Here is a 23,431-nt window from a genome sequence, read left to right as displayed (position 1 = left end):
AAACTGGGGAGTTGGAAGGGACCCCAAGGGACATCCAGTCCCACTCCTGCAATGCAGTGATCACAGCATCCATGACAGATGGACAGCCAACCTTTTTTTAATTAAAAAGAAACCCAATGAAGAAGGTTTGCTGCTGTCCAAGGTAGTTTGTTCCACTGTCAGACAGCTGTTATCGTCAGAAAGCTCTTCCTAATGTTTAGTTGGAATGTCATTTCTTGCCTTTTTTTCTATCTGATGTGCATTATCAAAAGTTTTCTTGAAGACTTTTAGAACAAACTAGGCAGGTAAAAGTTTTGGCAAAACTTGGTTCCTAATCAACAAAGGGTCTTGTGGAGTCTTACAGTGGCGCCATCACAGCTTGCGCATAACATTTGTTATTTCTGAAGATGCCACAAGACTCTGTCACTCAGTGGACTGACACAGCTGCAGAAAGTGGCTCCTAACATAACACTTTCAGCAGATAGCAAGAATGACTCATTCCTTGCAGGAGGAGGAGACCATGGGGAATGGCTGGCTGTAGCCCAGGTAAGATCAGACGGCGAGGAGCTATATAAAAGGCACTCTGGTCTTGAATGGTACACAAAGCTAGGCTTAATCAAAAACACATGGAAGCCTTTTCGTGTGCTTATTTAGGGTCTGGGATCAACTCCCTTACAACGTCACTGCAAAGACCCATAACACCACGTTGTGGTATGATAATATGATGAGGGTACTCTCTTTGTTTTTAAAATAAATTAACAAATAAATAGGTAGTTCTGGTTAATCCCCTGGATTTCTAGTGTTTGCAGTTTTTTTTTTAAAAAAAGGAAAAACCCAAACAGGAAGTGGTCTGTAAATCAGTAGTGGGAAATGGCTGGGAACAGGTATGAGGCAGAGGTTTTGCCTTGAGGTTCACGGAGTTGCGCAGGGCTCCACCCTGTGAGAAACACCCCCTGCCAACTGCAACTCACCTGGATCATCAGGTTTTATGGCTCTGCATTCTTTACAGTGCAATTCTGAAGGTGACTGTCCAAGAGGGAAATCAGTGGACCTTAAACTCTGGGTCAGCTTGTTGATAAAAGCAGCAGGCAGCTGGGAAAGTACAAGAGCCCTTCCCTGACTGGAGGAGTCTTCTTTTGCTGTGCCACTGCCGAGGCTGCCAATTCTCCCACCTCAGCACCCCCGAGTAAATGAGCAGAAATCTTGAAAAGGAGAGAACACGGCAGGAACATCTGGAAAGGTAAGATCTTCAGAGAGAAGCACCAGGATAGAAGAAACTCAGCAAAACGCTTACTCAGTGACCCATGAGAGGAACGGGACTTGCTAATATATAACTTGTGACATGCAGCTACCAGAATGGTTTGTTTGCTTTGATATGGACAGCCTGGATGAGAGGTGGGTGAATGTTCAGCTAAAAGAGAAACTGGTTAGATTAGTCCTCACGTAAAATGGGTCTTGTATCATTTAGAAAAATAGCAGGAATATACAAGGGATAATCAGGCTCCATACGGACTTGCACGGTGAATTTGCAAGAGGAACTATTTTGCTTCCAGTGTGGATAATTTCTGTCAGGCATTAGCTTTAGCCATTAAAGACATTAGAAATAGTTATTCTACTACTACAGCATTTCCACAACCAAAGGTGCTCCAAACTACAAATCTCATCTAGGTGATTTGTATCTGGGGTAGCACTCCTAAGGACTGCCGTTCCACTAAATTCAATAACATTTCCTTTTGGGCAAATAAATAGCCATAGGATCAAACAGCTAAAGACTGAGGGCCCTTCCTGGTAACCTGTTCATTGAGAATTCATCCTTATTTGTTTTCAGGGAGATTAGATGATGTTGGTTGTGTCCTGAGCATTCATTTGCATTTGTTGTGGGGAGGTTAGAGGACATCGCATCAAGGAAGTGTCTTGCACTTTATTGTGCATTTTCCTGTCACTTTCTTTATCACAAAACCTTTTTTTTTGGGGGGGGGGGAGTGGGTGTGTTGTGCAAGGATCCCACTGGACAGCCCTCTCAGCTACAGTTCAGGGAAGTTCTCACTTAAATCTCCCCTCTGACCTGAACTCAGTTAGCCCAACTTCCTGTTTGCAGTATGGGAGGCAATGCAACCACGGTGTAATGGTTGTAAGGGGGTTTGTGCTGGTCCCAGGGGGAAGGTACCGTGATCGTAGTCAGAGTTCACAAGATGAGAGGCGAGGTCCGAAACTGGGAGCCGGGCGGGAACAGGAACGCTGGAAGGTCAGGAGCAGGAGGCCGGGCAGGGAACAGGAATGCTGGAAGGTCAGGAGCAGGAGGCCGGGCAGGGAACAGGAACACTGGAAGATCTGAAGCCAACAACGACGTTGCTCCCGCAACCTGGGACCGGGCTGACTGACCTTTATCTTCTTCTAAGGCCAGGGGCGGTCCCGGCCCCCAGGAGCCCCGCCTCCTCTGGCCTTAAGGCAAGCACTCCTCCTGGGAGCAACCAGTTCCCCTCGCCTCTCTGCCCTAAGCCTCTGTAGTTCAGGAGAGGCCGAAGGGTTACTGGGCCCCGGAGGAGGCTCACCTGTAGCCACTGAGTCCTCAAGCACCTCTGGGGCCAGAAGGGTTTCACCTGGTGCCTGCTCCTGAGGATCTGACACAGGTGCAGGCTCCTCAGAATCTAGGCCTTGCCCCAGTTCAGCCGGCCCTGGAGGCGGGGACTCCTGTGCAGGCCGGGATTCCTCTGGTTCAGCCTCTGAATCGGAATCCCAGGCCATCACAGGGTTACTTGTGCGTAAGTTGCCTTCAGTTTTAGTTATATTGCCTGGCCAACCATGCTTTGGCTGACAGCTCACACTCTGTGACCGGTCAGTCACTTGCAGAATCCGTCAGTGGGCGTTTCTTGAACCTCTTCCAGCATAAGAGCTGTTTGACGCCTAGTCTCCTCCTACTTTCCCTGCGCGGAACTCGTCTGCGCAAGTACGGGGAAGGCAGGGGCGTGTCAGCGCTCTCTCCACTAGTCTCTGGTGAAGGGTCTTGGAGCGCTGCCTCCACTTCCTCCATCTTCCTCTCTTCTCTACTGGTGTTACGCTGAATTCCTTCCCCCCTGCTGGTCCCCTCTCCGGCATCGCTCTGGAGCCCTGCCTCCGCCTCTCGCTCTGATGTCAGTTCCCTGACACACGGTCCTTTTTAAAGCTTGTAAAAAGATATATGCTTCAAACATGTAATAAATGCTAAGCAGTATTGTTACTAAATAGGACAGTTTTACCACTTTGGGGATTGGCCCAGGGTTAGCCTGGGATAAATAATGCCTCCCACTTCCCTGTCATTGTTGCACGTTGGCAAGTTGTGTGGCTTGTGCAGGATTGCAATCCTGGCAGTGCAACAGGTTGTGCTCCTCCCAGGCTTCCCCAGCCGCCTCCATGCAATGGGCCCAGAGCTACCTCTCCTTACTCTCTTGCTTTGCTTCTGGTGCTCTCTCCTCCAGTGCTGGGATGCCACTGAGGTGTCCCAGACTGCAGTTGCTTCTTGGGTCATGTTCCCCAAGGCCTTCCCCTCCATCCAGGCTAGCTCCTCTCTTCTCAGTTGTAGCTGAGGGGATTGCTGAAAGGGGAAGACCCAGCAGAAAAGTAGACTTGGTGGTCCTTCCTCTTGGGAGCTGGATGAGCAGAAGCAGGAGAAAGAGGACTCATGATGGCACATCCAGCAAGGCTCTCCTTACCTTCTGAATGGGCGGATTTCCTCAGCCCCAAGACCTCTATTTCACTACCAGTCTCTTCACCTCAGACCTGTAGCAATAGCCTCAACTTTTTTGGCTCAACCTCTGCTGAGGTCCACTGCTGAGTTGTGTGGACTACGCAAAGTTCCCAGGAATTACATTTGCAGAATGTTTCTAAGAAATGTTTGAATATGTGGGCAGGAAGAGAAGGAACGATTGCTTCATCTCGATGGAAAGAGAATGATGAGCTCACTATGATGTGCACATCCCAGCAGGATGGAAGTTGTTCATTCTCTGAGGGACCCCCCTCCTTATACTGATGGGCCCCCTCAGTCACCTGGCAGTGACAACAGCACACCAGTCATACTGGGGAGCTGCTATTTTAATTTCCCACAGCATAGTGCCACTCTGAGCATTGAGGAAATTAAAATAGCGGCTTGGAGGCACCGTGGGGGGTGGGCCCTCCTGGATTCCTGGGGTGCCAAGTGCTGGTGCTGGACCTGCTACTCCTCAGACTCAAATTTCAGCAAGATTACATCCTATTAAGTATTGCTGTGTTAGAAACTTGGAGGCTAGCTTAAGCTCCAGGAGAAGTGACCCTCTGAAGCATTCGGAATGGAGATTGAACAATTCCTTAAAGAAAAAAGTAGTACTTTGTATGATAAAATTGACCTTTTATTTCTTCTGCACCATCCTGTAAAGGCATGTGTCCAACTGCTGAAGTGGAGTGGAGGTAGCCAAGTTCAGGTGCATTAAAGAGGGACGCAGGTAGCGCTGTGGTCTAATCTATTGAGCCTCTTGGGCTTGCCGATCAGAAGGTTGGTGATTTGAATCCCTGCAACGGGGTGAGCTCCCGTTGCTCTGTCCCAGCTCCTGCCAACCAAGTAGTTCGAAAGCACACCAGCGCGAGTAGATAAATAGGTACTGCTGTGGCAGGAAGGTAAACGGTTCATGCTGAAGGTTTGATTACTTTCAAGTGTGGAATTAACAGTATGTGGCTCTTGAAAAGGGACTATTTCTGCAGTCTGAAGCAGTGAGTGGGCATATGTGAGAAAAGTGATCCTTCAGGTGAACTTGTTGAAGCTGAAGACAGAGACCCTTATTGTCACCTTCACTCAGCCACTCACAAAAGCGGGGCGGGGGGGGGGCGGGACTGAACAGTGGCCAGGCACAAGTGAAAAGAATAACCTGTGCTGTTATTTGCAGCATTTGGGAATAAGTGTGATATCCCAGAAAAACGTGATTCCCCTTCAGTAGCAGCTGCCACCATCTGCCTCTCCATTGTAGCCCCTGAGATTTAGCAGCTTTTCAGAGCCATGTCAGTTTTTTGCTTCTTCTATTCTTGCCCCGTGATCTGTGGACATTCTCCCTCCCCAACCCATTCTCTAGTCCCTGGGCCCCCACTCAAGTCTCTCAGCTTCCTCAAGAGATGCTTCACTCTGTCCAGGTCAGAGGTCTTTTCTTGCACAAGGACAGCAAGGCAAGCGGTTGAGATAGTGGCACTGATGTTCTGGGCTCATCTGGGGTCACACACCGTTGGCAGTGGAGTTACAAGGACACTAGCACCCCCTCAACTTGATAACACTTACTTTAGCAGCTGTCACTATCTAAGTGCTTTGAACAGGCAAGTAAATAGACACTCAATGAAAGAGTCCCCAAACCAAGCCGGAACATAACTGGGGATGTGTGTACAGTACTTTATTCAGCCAAGTAGGCATGAGAGGCAAGGAAGCTGTGCATGAACTCCAGGAAGAAAATCATATTGATCAAAAAGTAAGATAAAAATGTATTTACAGAAATCATAGTTTACATGGCATTTTAAAAGTAACACCATACTTTGGATCATTATGTTATTTGATCAGGAGATACTTAATGTCATCGGTTGCATGAATAGGCCTTTTCTTTATTCCATCCTCATGGTGCCTCTCAGTGTTGGGATATTCCATTCCACCTTAAGAACAGACGTGTGGATTGTTGCGTGTCACATGTCTGTTTACACTCCAGCACAGCTTGCTGGGAACTTCCATTTGTGTATAGCTTTTGCTTTAGCTGTCTTGCTTTGGACATGAAGGAGATCAGACATGTTCCCTTTCGTCCTGAATAAACTGCTTGTAAATATGCTCACACAGCCACTTCTGTTGCGTAGCATTTACTCTGCAGAGTAGCCGCTTCTGTTGTGTAGCGTTTACTCTGCAGAGTAGCCACTTCTGTTGTGTAGCATTTATTCTAGCATGCCCTAGGTTCTGAAGGTCAGGTCGCAGATGCTGCACCAAGGACTCGAGATTGCCCGGCACACCTGCCAGTTGCCCCCGTTTCCTTGGTTGCATGCCAACACTCAGAACAAAGAGGTGTGATGTGTGCCCACATGTGGAAAACTTAATTGTGGAATATAAAAAACTCCATGCATTTTGATAATGCATTCTTCAGAGGCAAAAAATACACCTGAAAGGAACTACAGTGGTACCTCAGGTTACAGACGCTTCAGGTTACAGATGCTTCAGGTTACAGACTCCGATAACCCAGAAATAGTTCCTCGGGTTAAGAACTTTGCTTCAGGATGAGAACAGAAATTGCACAGCGGCAGCAGTGGGAGGCCCCATTAGCTAAAGTGGTACCTCAGGTTAAGAACAGTTTCAGGTTAAGAACAGACCTCCAGAACAAATTAAGTTCTTAACCCGAGGTACCACTGTACTTGGTGCAAAGGTTGAGAAATGTCATTATCCAACGGCAAAGTGTTCCATTTACTGCCGCATAGTTGTGAGGCTTCATCTCCTCTTTCTCTCAGTTCCAGAGCCTCTGTTGCTGCCAAATCATTCCCTTTCCTTTTCCTTTTCCTCTCCAGGACATGGCTCAGAGAAGGGTGCAGAACAAGGAGGCCACTCCCTACCTTTATGTCCCCTCCCTAAAAGATTCTTACATTTTCAAAGTGGTTCTTCTGGGAAGCACGGCTGTAGGAAAGTCAAGTCTAGCCTATCGTTATGTGAAGAAGGACTTCCGGGACTCTCTGCCTACCGTGGGCTGTAAGTGAATGGTGAGGGGTAGGACCCCAACGCTGGCTGAAGGTGCCCTGCCTTTTGCATTAACCGACATGCTACAAATTACTCAGAATAAGGCCAAGGATGCAAGTCATGAACATTTGGCCGAGGAACTGCTTTGGCAGAGCCTCAGCTATTTTTATTATGAAATATTGTCTCCATGGCAACCATGCACAGAACACCCTAGAGGGATGGAGCACTATCTCTTTCCTTGCAACTGTAGTGACAGAGTGACACCCAGTGATAAAAGCAACACAGTGCACAACTTGAACATCATCATGTGATGGGGGGCATGGCTAATTGACATCTATCCACACCCCCCCCCCAGCTGCTGAAGTGCAGCGGATGAGGAGGTGAAGAACGTGGCCAGAAGACACGGAAGAACCTCTTGGTGTGTCTGTGTATTTGTAGACGCTGTGGCGATCACACGGGGTCCCTGGACGTTTCACCGTCTATTGATCCCTGTGCCACCACTTTATTTCTCACTGCCAGCACCCAGGCCCTACCTGGTACAATACTGAGTCCAGTCAGGGTTAAATTGGAACATAAACTTCTGTTTATTTATTGCAGTTTAAGAAGCGTATGGTTTCATAAATGGTATTGGTCAATTACAATCATGGGGTGCCTATCCAGACCTATAACTTCCGCTACCTGCTCTCACTCACTAAACCACCTCTCAGATATTTACTTGTCTTCCTAGCTCCTAACTGTTCCTGACTCGGCTTATTTGGCTACACTAACTCAACCTACCCACAGACTCTATCCCAATTCACTCCCACTCCAACCAACCACCCAACTCCCAACAAACTCTCCCCTTTGCCCCTCCCAGAGCTGGTTTTATAGTCCCTCTGACTCCACCCCCTGGGTTCTGATTGGGTAACCTGTTTAACTATTTCACCTCCAGCACTCTCATATGTTTATGTCACATACACAAGCAATTTTGAAAGTGGGACCACTTGGGTCCCCTCCCTGCAAAGTATCATGAGGACATTGAGAGGGGCCCAGAGTTGCCCTTCCCAGTATTTATCAGCCAATTGCTAGGAAATGAAGTGGACGTGGAAGTGATTGTGGCAGAGTTCACATGCTTTCAAAATAGTCCAGGGTTAAAGAAGCAATAGACAGAGGCTGAGGGAAGCATTGCAGGGGGTTGAACTAGATGATACTCACGGTCACTTCCAACTTCACAACTCTGGGATTCTATGTGCAAGGAAGCAACAAACTAGGTAGGGCTGTTGAGGAAGGAGACTTGGGAAAGTGGCTTATGTGCAGGAATGGGAAACAGCAGTGCCAGAAGCACTGAACAGACTCGTTCATTGAGAAGGGCAACATTATACAGTGGTGCCTCGCAAGACGAAAAGAATCCGTTCCGCGAGTCTCTTCGTCTAGCGGTTTTTTCGTCTTGCGAAGCAACCCTATTAGCGGCTATTAGCGGCTTAGCAGTTTAGAAAAAGGGGGGGAAAGCGAAAAAAATTGCAAGACTCGCAAGACGTTTTCGTCTTGCGAAGCAAGCCCATAGAGAAATTTGTCTTGCAAAGTGCCTCGAAAAACGGAAAACCCTTTCGTCTAGCGGGTTTTTCGTCTTGCGAGGCATTCATCTTGCGGGGCACCACTGTAGTGACTTTGGTTCTCAGCTATATGATGGCTTGATATACTGATATAACAATTGATTTCTGCACTCTTGTGCACCTTGGGAATGCAGGCGACAGATGGCATGTTGTACAATTAAAGTCACCTGTAATCTGAATGGATGCATAGTCTATTACCACTTCATTTTTAACAAGGATGGCTTCCCCAACCTGGTGCCTTCCAGATGGACTACATGCAATTCCCATCATCCCTGACGATTGGCCAGTGGACAGGGCCCTCTGCATCTGGCCGGCACCAGGAAGGCTCCCCAACCAGCATGGCACACCTTGTTATTTTAAAAGAAAGCAATGCCTGGGCAGGTGCAGAACCTTACTTGCACATCAAAGTTCCATATTTTGACTTTTGAGTAGAAAAAGATTAATATAGAACATTACTGAAGCTGCTTTGTGAGTCTGGAAGTTGATAGAAGTGCAAATCAGTTGATCACATTTATTTGGATATGAGAAAAAAACCAATAGACCTGAACATTGTTTTCCATTGATGTACACATGGCTGAAGCAGTTCTCATCCTGAAAGAGGCAATCCTTGCACTCTCTCTCGCACTGATAGCGTTATGACTTTATTTATAGCTTTATTTATTAATTGGCTAAGCGGTTGACTCATAAAAATTCATATCTATATAGCCTGACCAAATGTTCCAAGAGGCTTGGTTAGCAAGTTGCCCTGAGCCAAGCCTTGATCTAGGGCACTCATGCCAGTGGGCAGGGTCCTGGCCCTTGCTGCCCTCCTCCCTCCTGCTGTGCTGCCACCATTAAGCCATGTTTTGGCTTAGCATGTCATTCAACCCTGGGCTTGCAGCTTGTCTCACTCCAGCCAAACAATAACTTGTCTAGTAACTGTGGGTTGTTCTTAGGTTTACTCTGCACAGTTTGTCTGGAGCAAAACAAGCCAAGAGTCTGGGCTCAGACAACATCTCAAGCCAAGCAAGACTTTGCTCATGGCAGTTCAGCAACGGGAGGACCAGGGGAGGAACACAGCAGCTGTGATCTCCTTTCTTAGAGCCCTCACACTTGTGCATTTGTGCAAAGCCATGGTTTGGTTTACGGCCAGTAAGGCCATCTAGTTAACAAAAATCTAATCTCCATTGTGTCTGCAGCTTCTACTGGAAAGCGATTCATTTCTCTTTTGCTTTTAGGTTCCTTCTTCACGCAGGTTCTAAGTTTGGATAACACCACAATTAAGCTTGAGATCTGGGACACTGCAGGCCAAGAGAAGTACCATAGTGTCTGCCATCTCTATTACAGAGCAGCGAATGCTGCTGTTCTGGTTTATGATATAACGAGGAAGGTAAGGCAGGAATGCTTTGTGTAGGCCTTCCCTTCCCTTTTCCAATTTCACCATTTCTGAATGTGTAATTTGGCATAATTTCCAAATGGTGCTTTATTTTTCAAGGAGAAGTTGTCATATTTTTCTATATTTGTATGAAAAGGTTGCTCTAGTGCATTTTTGTATCTTCTTTTTTTTTTAATTCTTTTTATTAGGCTCTTTTTCAACACAGAAAACAAAAGAGAAAACCAACAACATCAAACATAACATATCAAACAAAAAACGCATCCAAAAAAGAAAAAAGAGAAAAAAAAAACACAAACAAAAAAAACCACATACACATAACAAATTACAACGTTACATTAAAAGACTTCCCTCCATCACGGTTTGAGCTCTATTTTTACCTTATCTTCCTGCGGTTTCTTTTTGCCATCTTTATCAATACCTCTCAGGCTCTATGTTATACCTACTGTAATTTTAATATTTCCTAAATTTGTTTCTATGTATGTAATGAATTTATTCCAATCATTAATAAATTTTACATTTTTCTGATGCCTGATCTTCTGTGTCATCCTTGCTAGCTCTATATACTCAAATAACTTGGATTGCCATTCTCTGATAGTTGGAATATTGGGGGTTTTCCAATTTTGCGCTAAAAGTAACCTACCGTTGTGTATTGGAACATGGTTTGATCTTCTCGTCTTATCTCCTCCCCGACCATTCCTAAGAGAAAAGCTTCAGGTTTTTTAGGGAATGTGTATTTCAATATTTTTTTTAGCTCATCGTAAATAAGTCCCCAAAACCTTTTCACTTCTCCACAGGCCCACCACATGTGAAGGAAGTCACCCTCTTTTGATTTGCACTTCCAGCAGGTTTTGTCCCCGGTCTTGTACATTTTTTCCAATTTCACAGGGGTTATATACCACCTGTACATCATTTTTTTGTAAATTTTCTCGGAGTCCAACACATGCTGTAAATTTCATGTCCTTGTTCCAAAGTTTCACCCACCTATCAAACTCTAAGTTATATCCAAGGTCCATGGCCCATTTGATCATCACTTCCTTTACTTCTTCATCCTTGGTGTCCCAGTCTAGTAGTTGATTATACATTTTAGATAGGAGTTTAGAGTTTCCTTCTATTATTTCCACCTGGTATCTAGACTTTTTCTCACTCATCCCTATTTTTTTATGTTCGTTCCATAACACATTAATTTGATAAAATTGTAACCAAGTCGTTAGTTTGTCTTTTATTTCTTCATAGGGTCTGAGTCTCCACCCTTTGTCTGTTCCTACCAGTAATTCCTCATAGGTCCATCTTTGACCTTCCATGTTGGCTTTTTTAATTGTTAGGATATCGATTGGTGACAGCCACCATGGGGTGTCCTTTTCTATAAGTCTCTTATTTCTGTTCCATACCTCAAGTAGCGCTCCTCTGATAACATGGTTGGCAAATCCTTTATGTACTCTCTCCTTTTCCTGCCATAAATACGCATGCCAACCAAATCTGGCGTTGAATCCCTCCAAGTCCAACAAATCCGTGTTTTTCAATGCAATCCAATCCTTGATCCAACACAAACATGAAGCCTCATAATATAATTTTAGGTTCGGGACGGCAAACCCTCCCCTTTCTTTACGGTCTGTGAGTAGTTTGAATTTAATTCTTGCTCTTTTGCCCTGCCAGATAAATCTGGACAGGGTTTTCTGCCAATCTTTAAATAGCGTCGTGCCCCTAATCACCGGGATGTTCTGAAATAAGAACAGCAGCCTTGGAAGAATGCTCATCTTAATTACTGCCATCCTCCCCGACCAGGAAAGTTTTAAACGACTCCAGGTCTCCAAATCTTTTTTAATCTCTTTCCAGGTCTTTGTGTAATTATCTTCCACTAGGTTTATATTTTTCGTAGTGATCCAAATGCCTAGGTATTTCACCTTTTTTACCACCTTAATTCCTGTTTTTATCTCAAGCTGGTTTCTTAGATCTTCGGATAAGTTCTTTGTTAGCATCTTAGTTTTAACCTTGTTCAGTTTAAAACCGGATAGCTTCCCAAATTCTTCCAACAACTCTATGACTTTGTCGATACACTCTACTGGGTCTCTTAGCGATATTACCAAATCATCTGCGTAGGCTTTTAATTTGTATTCTTTAGCCCCAATACTAATTCCTTTTATTTCCGGGGTTTCCCTTATTTTGTTTGTAATTACTTCCAACACCATAATAAATAGGAGAGGGGATAGGGGGCATCCCTGTTTTGTTCCCTTTGAAATCTCAAACGAATTAGTTAAATTACTATTAATAATCAGTTTGGCTTTCTGACCCGAATAAATTGCTCTTATACCTTCCATAAATGGCCCCTCCATTCCAACTCTCTCCATACATTTTAGTAGAAACCGCCAGGATACGTTATCAAATGCCTTTTCAGCATCGATAAAGATTAGGGCTGCAGGGATATCTATCTTAAAGTCCAAGTATTCAATAACATTTATTATATGTCTTACATTATCTTTTAAATATCTATTAGGTAAAAAACCAGCTTGGTCTTTGTGAATAGATTTTGATAGATATTTTTTGAGCCTATTAGCCATTATTTCTGCAAAGATTTTGTAGTCGTTATTAAGTAGTGATATCGGTCTATAGTTTCTAATATCCAACTTATCCGACTCTGATTTAGGAATTAACGTAATATAGGCCTCTTTCCAGGAATCAGGTATCCTTCCTCCTTGTAGAGTGTTATTCATTACATCACGAAGGACCGGAGCCAGGTGTTCTTCTAAGACTTTATAATATTTTTGTGACAGGCCGTCCGGTCCTGGTGCTTTCCCTGGCTTCATCTTTTTAATTGCCTCCTTAACCTCGTCTATTGTTATTAACTTATTTAAATATATTTTTTCTTCATCCGTCAGCTGTTCTCCTCTGTTCCTCTCCAAATAATTTTCTATTTCTGCTGGGTCTTCCTCTTCCTTTTTATAGAGATTTTCGTAAAATTGTAGAAACTTTTCCTCTATTTTACCGGGGTCTTCTAGTATTTGCTCTTCTATTTTAATTTTATTAATCACATTCTGTTTTTTCCTTTTTCTCAATTGCCACGCCAGTAGACACCCCGTTTTGTTTGCAGATTCAAAATATTTTTGCTTCATTAATTTAATTCTCCATTCTACTTCTTGACTTATTAGTGTTGAATATTGTGTCTGCAGCACTTTGGAGATTTGCTTAGTTCTCTCATCCCTTGGGTCTGTTATTAGTTTTTCCTCACAGTCTCTTAATTGTTTAAGTATTTCTTCTTTCTTTGATTCTCTTAGTTTCCTTCTGTAATTATTCTGTTGGATTAGAAATCCTCTTAACACCGCCTTACTGGCGTCCCAAACTACATCAATTTTTGTTTCTTTATTCAAGTTTATGTCAAAGTATTCTTTCAAAGTGTTTTTAGCCTTTTCAATTATTTCGTCAATTTCAAGTAAGTATTCATTCATTCTCCATCTATATGGGCCCGGTGATTTACCTTTTATTTCCATCACAATTGGGTTATGGTCAGAGAGGGTTCTGGGTTGTATTTCACATTTCGTTGTTCTAATCGATAGTTCTCTTGAGACCCATATCTGATCAATTCTACCTCAACTCTGATGGGGTTCTGAGAAATGCGTGAATTGTTTCGTTATTGGGTTTTTATATCTCCAAATGTCAATTAGATCTAAATTTTCTTGGAGGTTATCAAACGCTTTTGGGAGTTTCCCTTGATTCCCTTTCCTCTTTTTCTCATTTCTATCTAATTCTGGTAGGGGTACTCCATTCAGATCTCCAAGCGGAATTAATTTATGATTTTCTAATTCTAATAGCACTTGCTCCAATTTTTGGAAAAATTCTGCTTTATTTGTGTTAGGTGCATACACAGTTACTACATTAAGTTTTTCTCCTTGATAGTTAATTTGGACCCCCAGAATTCTTCCCTCGGTGTCTTTACAGATTAATATTGGGTCCCATTTCTCTTTCATGTAAATCACCAGCCCTCTTTTTTTATTTACATCCGAATTAATAAATTCTACTCCTAACCTTTTGTTTATCAGTATATGTTTGTGTTTTTTAGCTACGTGTGTTTCTTGCCAGCAAATCACATCATAATTTTTATTCCTCACAACTTTCTCTATTTTATTCCTTTTTGATTTTTCATTCAAACCGTTTACATTCCAAGTCATAACATTCAAAGGCATTACTGACGCAAAGATCTATTTGATCAGTCAAAGTTTTCAAATTTATGTTTTGGGGCTTCCGTTCCCAGAATAGTCTTCTTCTTTCTCCTCCTCACTTCCCACCACTCCCTCCTCCTTTTCTATTTCTTCTTCTCCCACTTCACTTCCTTTCTGTCTCTCCTTCCTCTCCTTCTTTCTTTTTTTTTCATCTCTTGATCCCTCTCTGTCTCTTATCCTGTCCTCTACCTTGCCGAGCTCTTTCTCATACCTTCTCAGAAATTTTTCCACCTCCTGAGTATCTGTCAGTTTGAATCTTTTATCTTTAAAGAAAAAGGTAATCCCCTCAGGGAATTCCCATCTGTATTGTATATTATTTCTCCTCAAGGCCCCGGCTATCTGTCTGTATCTTTCCCTTTTACGCAAAAGCCTAACTGGTATTTCTTTAAGCACAATAATTGGTCTACCGTCAATTATCAATTTTTTATGGTAGCTCATTTTTAGTATTAGGTTCTTCATCTCGATTGAGTTTAGAATTACCAGACAGTCTCCAAGAGGTTTTTTTGACCTGTGTTGCTGGGCTCTCATTTTTACTCTAAAAGCATTCTCCATTGTGCCCGCCACCTCTTCCTCCTCCAGTTCTAACCATTTAGCCAGCTCCTTGGTCATCTTCTCTTTTATATTCTCTTTTGTTTCCTCCCCTATTCCTCTGAATTTTAGATGGAGTTGTTTCTGTCGCATTTCTGTCATCGCTAAATTATCCCATATTTGCTCCTGTGTTTTGTTCATTTCTCTCACTTCTTCCTTAATCCTTTCTGTTTCTTTTTTCTGTTCTCTCATCTCTTTTTGAATTTTTTTGTTAGTTTCCTCACATATTTTTGACTTAACAGATAAATCTTGAATTTTAGCGGAGAGTTCTCCTACTGCTCCTTCTATCTTTCTATCTATTAATTCCTGTAATTCTCCCATTTTGTTTTCCATATGAGTTTCATTTTGTTTAAACTCCTCCTTAATTTTCAGCCATAGAATATCTAGATCTTTGATTTCTTCTTGTCGGGATAACTTTCTTTCACTTGGGGTCCCCCCCGCCTTTCCCCCATCTTTTCCCCACATTGTATCCCGGCTTTCACGTGTTATCTTTTATACAGGTACTCTCCCTTAAAGGGCTCACAATCTTTTCTCTCTCTTGTGTAAGTTCTAACCTCTATCGCCTCCAGGGGTATCTAGAGGGTTAATAAAACTATAAGATATCTTATTCCCTTATCTAGACTTAATCTGCAGGAGCAGTTTTTAGGGATAAATTATTGTATTTTCAACTTATTCAATTGATCCTTTTTTAACTCATAGGGCAAATGAGTGTGTCACAAAATCAGGAAGAGATAAGAGTGCATACCGAAATTAAATGTTTCCCCAGGAACGTCGAGGGGGTAGACTCAACCATAAATGAGTTCAGCCCACCATTAAGTATAGTAAGTATTGGCCCCTTAAAAAGGGGTTCACCTCTATGCTAATTAATTGACTGGGTTAGGTCAGGTCAGGCACATGGAGAATATCTCAAGAGGAAATGGTAGTGTTACCAAAATTATTTCACACAGATTTTCCAAACCGTCCAGATTTAATCTGAGTATCTTCAGTGTCTTCGGCCACTTGGCGGCCTAATCCAACATTGAAGGAAGTGGGTATAAGCTCAAGATTGTAGTAGAGATATCCAGCACAGTCAATAGAAATAAATAGCAGAGTTTGTTATGTATTAGAGTTCCACTCTGGATTGATTGAAGCACAGCTCCCCCTATGTCTACAAGTAGTATCCGGTGCTCAAACACCATTCAATTTCACGTTCTATTTCTGCACCAGAGGTGTAACAAAGTCTATCGATTCAGTTATTAAATATCAAAGAGGGGGCTGATATCGTACAAATTAATAATGTTAAGGGTGGAGGGAGAGGAGGGTAGCATGGAGGGTAGCATAAGGGGTGGTGGGGGGGAAAACACTTCTTAAAGTAACATTATAGCATTACACCCCCCACTATACTTAACTCACAGTACTTTATTTCAGTGTGTCCATGTTCAGTTCCAAAAGGCTTCCAAAAAGTTTTCAAAAAAAAAAAAGTATTCCAAGAGACATCCGTGTTGGATATTCACCTCTATCTCTTTATCTTTTCGTTTTTCCACCGCCGCTTTCTCCTACTTCTCCCTTCGGCGCCGCTTTCTCCTACTTCTCCCTTTGGCGCCGCTTTTAGCACAGTCCCAGCCGCGGAGTTCAATTGTAATTCAGTTAGAGTTTTGCAACAGTGTCTACGTCTTTCCACGGAAGACACAGAGCACACGGCAGGGGATAGTTCAACTAGGCATCTTCTTCGCTAGTTTGTGGTTAATAATTCGCTACTTTATAGTTGATAGTTGTTAACCGGGGTGGAAAAAGCCCCGTCGTTCTGTACTCACTCAGTCAGGCTACTGAAAGAAGAACACCGAAGCGGCTACTTCCTTTTCCACGTCTGCGATTCTATCACCCGTGCCATTTTCTGCTTTCAGCCGGATGGATTCCTTACCAAAATCTTTAAACATCCACGGCTCTCCCCGCTTAAACTCCAATTTTTGAGAATATTTTAACTCACAACACGTAGGAGAAACCGTTTTATCTTGTGGAGGTTCGTCGCTCTTTTTTCGGCAGAAGCTAGAGGCATCACAGCACGGAGTTGGTGAAATCCCTTTTTGCGCTCGCGGCTCCGTCCCAAGTCTTTCCCATGAAAAAAAGGAAAAACCCGGTAGACAGCCGAACCGCTCCCATGCAGCCGGGAAACCTATCCCCCAGGAGTCTCCCCCCTGGGATTTTTTGGGGGTGCAGTGCCTATGCAACTCCCCCAAGCCTCCGTGTTGCTCAGAAAACCCTTAAAAGGGCTCTCTGCGCTTTTTGTACCTTCAAGTCCTGGAAAACCTTTTTAAAAGTGGCTTAAACCAGGACAATTTGGGAGCATGTTGGAACAATCACAATATCACAGCAGTGTAAATCAAAATCTCCTAGAAAAGTTAACCAGGCTGATGTCGTCACACACAATAACGTATGAATCAGACACGAAAGTGTTACTGACAAAGAAAACATCTTAAAATGGAGGATGTCAAACTTGCTGAATATGATGACATTGTGGAGAATTGTGAATTTTTATGCAAAGTAAGGCTGTGGCCTCTGATGGTCTTTGCCCTTCAGTTCTGTTCCAGGAGCCCTCTCTAAATGAACAGCTTTCATTACCAAAAATTTGTCTCAAGTAGCCCGTTAACTTGTGGAGATGTATGGAAGAGGCTGCTAGCAGTATGGAACTGTTCATAGAATCATAGCCTGGGGAGAGTATTCCACAAATGGGGAGCCACTGCAGAGAAGGCCCATTCCTGTGTTGCCATCTTCTGGACCTCTTATGGGGGAGGCACACAACGAAAGGCCCCAGATGATGATTGCAAAGTCCAGGTCAGTTTATATGGGGAGAGACTGCCCTTGAGGAATTGCAGCTGTGAGCTGTTTAAGGCTTTATAGGTCAAACCCAGCACTTTGAATTGGGCCCAGAAGCTAACTGGCAGCCAGTGCAGTTAACCAAACCTTCTTGCCCTGGTGAGCAACCTGGCCATTGAATTCTGCACTAGCTGGAGTTTCTGAACAGTCTTCAAGGGCTGCCCTCTGCATGACGCAGTAATCTAACCTTGAAGTTACCAGAGCATAGACAACAGTAGTTAGGCTGTCCCTGTCCAGACAGGGGTGCAGCTGGGCCACCAGCTGAAGCTGATAGAAGGCACTCTGTGCCACCGAGGTCACCTGAGCCTCAAGCAACAGCAAAGGATCCAGGAGGACCCCCAAGCTACATAGCTGCTCCTTCAGAGGGAGTATAACCCCATCCTTCATTACTAAGCACATTTTTTTAATGTTGTTTGGTTGCACATGACACATTTTGCACACTAATACAGAACCTAATTTCTCTTAAGAAATTATAGCTCCATTATTGCTTGTATATCAGTTATTTACATATAAGTTGTCTTTTCAGGAAAGTTTGGAGAAAGCAAAAGTGTGGCTGGCAGAACTGGAGAAGGAATTCCTTCCTGATGAAATAATTATAGCTTTGGTTGGCAATAAACTGGACCTTTCTGCTGAACGGGAGGTCACATTACAGGTAGACGTTATTCTTGTATTTCGGCCAATGACTTTTACAAATGTAGGCCTTCTCCCCTTCTCCCTCTCATACATATACAGTGGTACCTCAGGCTAAGAACTTAATTCGTTCCGGAGGTCCATTCTTAACCTGAAACTGTTCTTAACCTGAAGCACCACTTTAGCTAATGGGAACTCCTGCTGCCGCTGCACGATTTCTGTTCTCATCCTGAAGCAAAGTTCTTAACCCGAGGTAATATTTCTGGGTTAGCGGAGTCTGTAACCTGAAGCATATGTAACCCGAGGTACCACTGTATTCACATTCCTCTGCCGAAACACTCAATCTCACATAGCTGTTTTGGAGTTTCTCATGTATGTGGCAGCCCATCACAGAATCGTAGAATTGCCGAGTTGGAAGGGTCACGGGGGTCATCTAGTCCAAACTACTACAATGCAGGAATCATAGATGGTTGGTGGGATTCATTTGGCTCTCCAGGTCAAATTTGTGCCTTTTAATAATAAACACATAAACCACCACTCTTGCTTAACTAAAGAAGGCAAATAAATAAATAAATAAATAAGAAAGAAACCCACCTTGAGTTGCGTAGAGGGTGTGTTATATTTTAAAAGTAGCTGCTAGTTTTTGGAAAGCACATGGGTGGAGTAAGAGTGCTCAGTGCCTCCCTGCAACACAACAATAGTGCATTAGTTGTGATTTCCCCCCCTGCTTTATTAGATCTGCAAAACTTCCCCAATGAGTTACTGCTGTTTGGAGGGGCCCAGGTGCCACAAAGGGACAAAGGGACACAAAGGGACGCAGGTGGCGCTGTGGGTTAAAGCCTCAGCGCCTAGGACTTGCCGATCGAAAGGTCGGCGGTTCGAATCCCTGCGGCGGGGTGCGCTCCCGCTGCTCGGTCCCAGCGCCTGCCAACCTAGCAGTTCGAAAGCACCTCCGGGTGCAAGTAGATAAATAGGGACCGCTTACCAGCGGGAAGGTAAACGGCGTTTCCGTGTGCGGCTCTGGCTCGCCAGAGCAGCGATGTCACGCTGGCCACGTGACCCGGAAGTGTCTCCGGACAGCGCTGGCCCCTGGCCTCTTGAGTGAGATGGGTGCACAACCCCAGAGTCTGTCAAGACTGGCCCGTATGGGCAGGGGTACCTTTACCTTTACCTTTATATCTGTATACACACACACACACACACACACAGAGAGAGAGAGAGAGAGAGAGAGAGAGAGAGAGAGAGAGTCTACTTCCTTGAAATCATAGATATGTTGTTTCTCCAGGAGGCAAAGGAGTTTGCACAAACAAAGAACCTGCAGTACATGGAAACCTCTGCAAAATCTAATTACCAAGTGACAGAACTCTTTGTGTCTCTGGGTAAGTTAATTTACACAGTTAACATTTAACAAATGGTGCTCTCTTGTCTCTCAAAATTTTGCCTGCCTTCTGATTTATGCTCTTATGCTTCTCTCAAGATTGAATACCCAACGTAAAATCTATTTCATTTTCAAGTACTAATCTTGTTTCGTTGTTGGCATCCATGTGTCTCAAGAGACAATGGAGTGCATCTTGGGGGGTGTTGTCAAAACTGCTGTGTTAGCACTGAAGTGACCTCCTGGGGCACAAGTTTGGGCCGTGTGCCTAGAGGGCCTGGGCTGCCCAGATGACAAGACCCCTGTCTTGGCCTCGCTGATGGGGTCCAAAGGAAAGCAGAGCAAGATGTTTGGGAGCAACTTGGCTGCAGGAGTTGCCAGAAGGAGGCGTACAAGGCACCATCTTAGTGACTCCAGTCTGGATTTGTGTAGGGTTTGCTATTTAGCCTTTTCTTCTCCTGAAGATATCCCACAAGGCAGCAGAGGTTGGAGTTTTCCTTCTCCTAGATGGGCTACCTTCTCAGGTTGACAGGTCCCATCTACCCCTCACATCCCTCTACAGAATGTGCAGAAAGTACCCTCTTGACCATTAGACCCACGCTTGGTCTTGTCCTCTCAATCCACCCGAGCGTGTCTTCGCATGCAGGGGATAGACAAATCCCTAACTCAATAAGGGTTTGAGACCTATTGGCTGCCCTCACCTGGTTTAGCTGTCCTGTTGGAGCCATTTCCTGGGGTGTGGTCACTGTTGCCTCCTGACAGCTTCTAGGAGCCACAGGTGAGAACTGAGTGCAGGGTGGGAACGTAATAAAATGTCAAACATAAAAAACTTCCCAATACTGGGCTGCCTTCAGATGTCTTCTGAAAGTTGTGTAGTTGAGAATGGTGTTCAGCCTTGACTCTTCCATCCTTGGTTCCTGTTGCTGCTGCCTGCTGGATGAGGGAAAGACTAAAGGCCTTGAGCCCGTGCTCAGTTTGCTTGCATGCAAGACGGAGTGCTTCTGAAGGTGATCTGAGAGCACAACTGTAGAAATTGTTCCACGTTCTCACTTTATCTTATGTCTGCTTCAGCCATCAAAGCACATCACCTGCTTTCTCTTCAACATATAAGAGTGGTAAGAAACAATTGTAGCAGGTGGAGCTGGAGGCTGTAAAATGACTCTTGCATAGATGAGAAAAGCCACTTTCTATGTCCACACCGTTTAACATCATTGCTCCAGAATAATAGCCGCGTTTGCAAAACAATCACCCAGTTCGTTTTAGGTGGTTGAGCAGCATGCTGATGCGCAGGGCTGAAACTGCAGTCGCTCCCATTCTCCCAGGTCCTGCTGCTGCTGCTGCCTTGTTGGGAAATGCAATAGTCTGGCCTCTCATGCCATCCACCAGGTTTGTTTCTCTCCCAAAAGGCCACCTATGGAAGCCAAGTTTTGTTCTTAACTATGGTTTACTGCGTCTTGCAAACTGGGCCAATGATCTATTATTTGGCCATCAACTCCATGACCATTCTAGCTGCCGCTTCTAGCCTTTAAAGGGCAGGGGGCATCTGAAGGCCACGGTTTGACCTTCAAGGGTCAGAGACATCACATTACTCTTTCTGAAACCCAGAAACAGGTTCAGGCTCACCAACTGGTCATGTGGTGGAGGAAACAGCTGCACATGGACAATTGTTATTCCATGTAAGCAGATAAGTAAAAACTTGCACTTTTAATTAAGGCTGTAAATTTTATATTTCACAGAAAAATAACCATTTCTCCCTTCCTCACAAAGCTCATGAATTGTTAAAACAAGAACAACAGAGAGAGAAGACATTTCAATCAACACAATGGAAGAAATCACATGTTGATCTGCGAGAAACAAGTTTTCCCGAAACGAAATGCTGCCAAGCCATTTGAGATTAGTTGTTCAGTGTGGCTGGGGTTGCTGCTGCAGTAAAAAATGGAAGCTGGCTCCTCCAAGCCGGAGGGTTTGCTCTGCTTTATGTGCCTACCTCATTCCTTTTTACTGTGAGAAGACATTAAAAAGTTTTAATAATATAATAATACAGTGGTACCTCGGGTTAAGAACTTAATTTGTTCTGGAGGTCCGTTCTTAACCTGAAACTGTTCTTAACCTGAGGTACCACTTTAGCTAATTTCTGTTCTCATCAGTTCTTAACCTGAGGTACTATTTCAGGGTTAGCGGAGTCTGTAACCTGAAGCATCTGTAACCCAAGGTACCACTGTAATAAAATTTTATTTGTATCCCGCCCTCCCTGGCTGAGGCCAGGCTCAGAGCAGCTAACATCATAAAAACAACACACATTTCCAAATTATTTGTAAAAGCTTTCAATAGTATAGTTTTTCTTTGGTATCCAAATGTAATAAAGAGAATAAACAGAAGAGGAAAAAATAGCATTGTGTCATTTCATAAGAATAGGAGAAGATCCCTGCCAGATCAGACCAAAGTAGCGGTCTATCCTGTCTAGTCTCCTGCTTCCCACTGAAGGAATTGGTTTCTGTGTAGTCAGTTTGAAACGGGACCCCAACCCCTCTTTTCTTCTTTCTCCAAGGGAGCATTTCTAAAATGCATTAACTTGAGCTGTTGAGCAAATGCACAACAAGAACACAGCTGTATAAACAAAGCTCTCTCCTTTATCAGTCACAGCAATGGATGACCTTGGCTGTTCCAGTGGAGTAGGGATGACATGTCTGAGTCTTATCTTACCACACTCTGACGCACAGACCTAGTCCGGGAACAGCGCCAGAGTGTGTTCTTGGAGTTGGTTACCTCTTGCTCCAAGATAAGAGCATAGGAACAGGAATAGCCTTTTATGGTCAGGATTACAGGAAGGAAAACCCTTTTATGGTTAAGAGTGCCGGAGCAGGAACATCTGTGATGTCAACCTGCGTGTACAAGCTGACGTGGCTGGATTCCTGGGGAAGGGGGAGAGGGTGCCTGGAGGATATATATACGGCATGAAATTTCTCATTTCTTTGGACTTGCTGTGAGCTGATCACGCAAGTGCCTTCTGCTATCCAGAGAGCAGAATAAACTCTTTCTCTGAACCAACCTTCAGTGTCATTTGACTTCCTTCCTCCTGTCCGGGAGCAACGCTCACCCTACAAATTGGTAAAGTCCAATAAGGCTACACCACGGTAGCACAAGTGAAGTGGGCCAGGGTCACATTCCTGCTCAGCCACCGCCAGTTCACATCCCTTGAGCATATAGATAGATAGATAGATTCTTTATTGTCATTACACAAGTGCAACATTGCACAGTGCAACGAAATTGGATGTCATCCCTTAAAAAAACAACAAAAGCAAAACAGCAACAACAACCAAACAAACCACATTCCAGCCACACCCACACCCACACCCATCAAACTCCCAGGTCACACTATCGAGTTACAGCATTCAAAAAGGCCACAGCTCTTGGATAGAAACTATTTTTCAGTCTATTTGTCCTTGACTTGATGTTTCTATATCTCCTGCCAGAAGGCAGTAGTGCAAACAGACTGTATCCCGGGTGAGATGCATCCTGCAGGATATATATGTATGGATGTATATATATGTATGCAGGATATATATATATGACATACATATATGTCAAATTAGGATAGTTTGCCCCGACACACATCACTCTAAACTTGATTACATCTCAAAGGGTTGCTGCTTGGATCTAAGCTACTGGAGAGTTGGTGTTGGCGTGATCAGAGGGGCAATACCCCTGAGCCGGCAGGCATGAACAAGGCAAGGAAGAAAGGGAATTGAGCCATAAAACACAAGGTGCTGCTGCTGGGTATCGCTTTCAACTGAGAGGCCTTATTCCAGCAGGATGGGTGCACATGTCTGGAGTGTGAAATGACTTACGGGTGGGAGGCTTAAGATCCTGGCTTCAGATGTGAGCCGTTTGGCAGTGAGCATTTGCTTGAGTGGTGGTTTAGGCATTGGATAGGCGCAGTCTTGGTTGGAGAAGAGGTTGTTGTTTCTGCCTGCCCCTGCAGAAAATGGCTTATCCTGTTAAAGGGATGGTTCTGCCCAGATGCCCTGGTGGGGGCTAGGTCACAGCACTCCCCAGGTGCAAGTCCTACCAGCAGATGGGCTAGAAGGGGTGGGGTTCTACCCAGTGCCAATGCCAAACCTCCTACACCTGTAG

The 23,431-nt window shown here is 44.2% G+C and overlaps 1 protein-coding gene across 2 annotated transcripts; it reads left to right on the top strand.

Moving 5' to 3' along the window:
* Positions 1-1,096: 1,096 nt before the first annotated feature.
* On the top strand, positions 1,097-21,767 carry RAB17 (RAB17, member RAS oncogene family). 2 transcript variants are annotated; one of them, XM_079983126.1, is made up of 6 exons: positions 1,097-1,219; positions 6,508-6,685; positions 9,483-9,634; positions 17,819-17,944; positions 19,208-19,301; positions 21,065-21,765. In XM_079983126.1, exons 2-6 carry the CDS (start codon positions 6,511-6,513, stop codon positions 21,187-21,189), a joined length of 672 nt encoding a protein of 223 aa, XP_079839252.1. In that variant the 5' UTR covers positions 1,097-1,219; positions 6,508-6,510; the 3' UTR covers positions 21,190-21,765. The 2 variants fall into 2 exon arrangements, with proteins under 2 accessions (XP_079839252.1, XP_079839253.1); XM_079983127.1 differs by lacking the exon at positions 1,097-1,219 and having other exon boundaries at positions 6,489-6,685; positions 21,065-21,767.
* The last annotated feature ends 1,664 nt before the right edge of the window (positions 21,768-23,431 follow it).

This window comes from Podarcis cretensis (genome assembly GCF_951804945.1).
Source record: "Podarcis cretensis genome assembly, chromosome: 1".
Classification (NCBI taxonomy): domain Eukaryota; kingdom Metazoa; phylum Chordata; class Lepidosauria; order Squamata; family Lacertidae; genus Podarcis; species Podarcis cretensis.
Note: the sequence above shows the minus strand (reverse complement) of the source record. Positions and strands in the feature narration are given on the sequence as shown.

Coding starts and splice junctions, on each gene's coding strand:
- RAB17 (XM_079983127.1), top strand. CDS start 6,511: ATGGCTCAGAGAAGGGTGCAGAACAAGGAGGCCACTCCCTACCTTTAT. Junction 6,686..9,482: donor CTCTCTGCCTACCGTGGGCT/GTAAGTGAATGG, acceptor TTTTGCTTTTAG/GTTCCTTCTTCACGCAGGTT. Junction 19,302..21,064: donor AGAACTCTTTGTGTCTCTGG/GTAAGTTAATTT, acceptor TTCCTCACAAAG/CTCATGAATTGTTAAAACAA.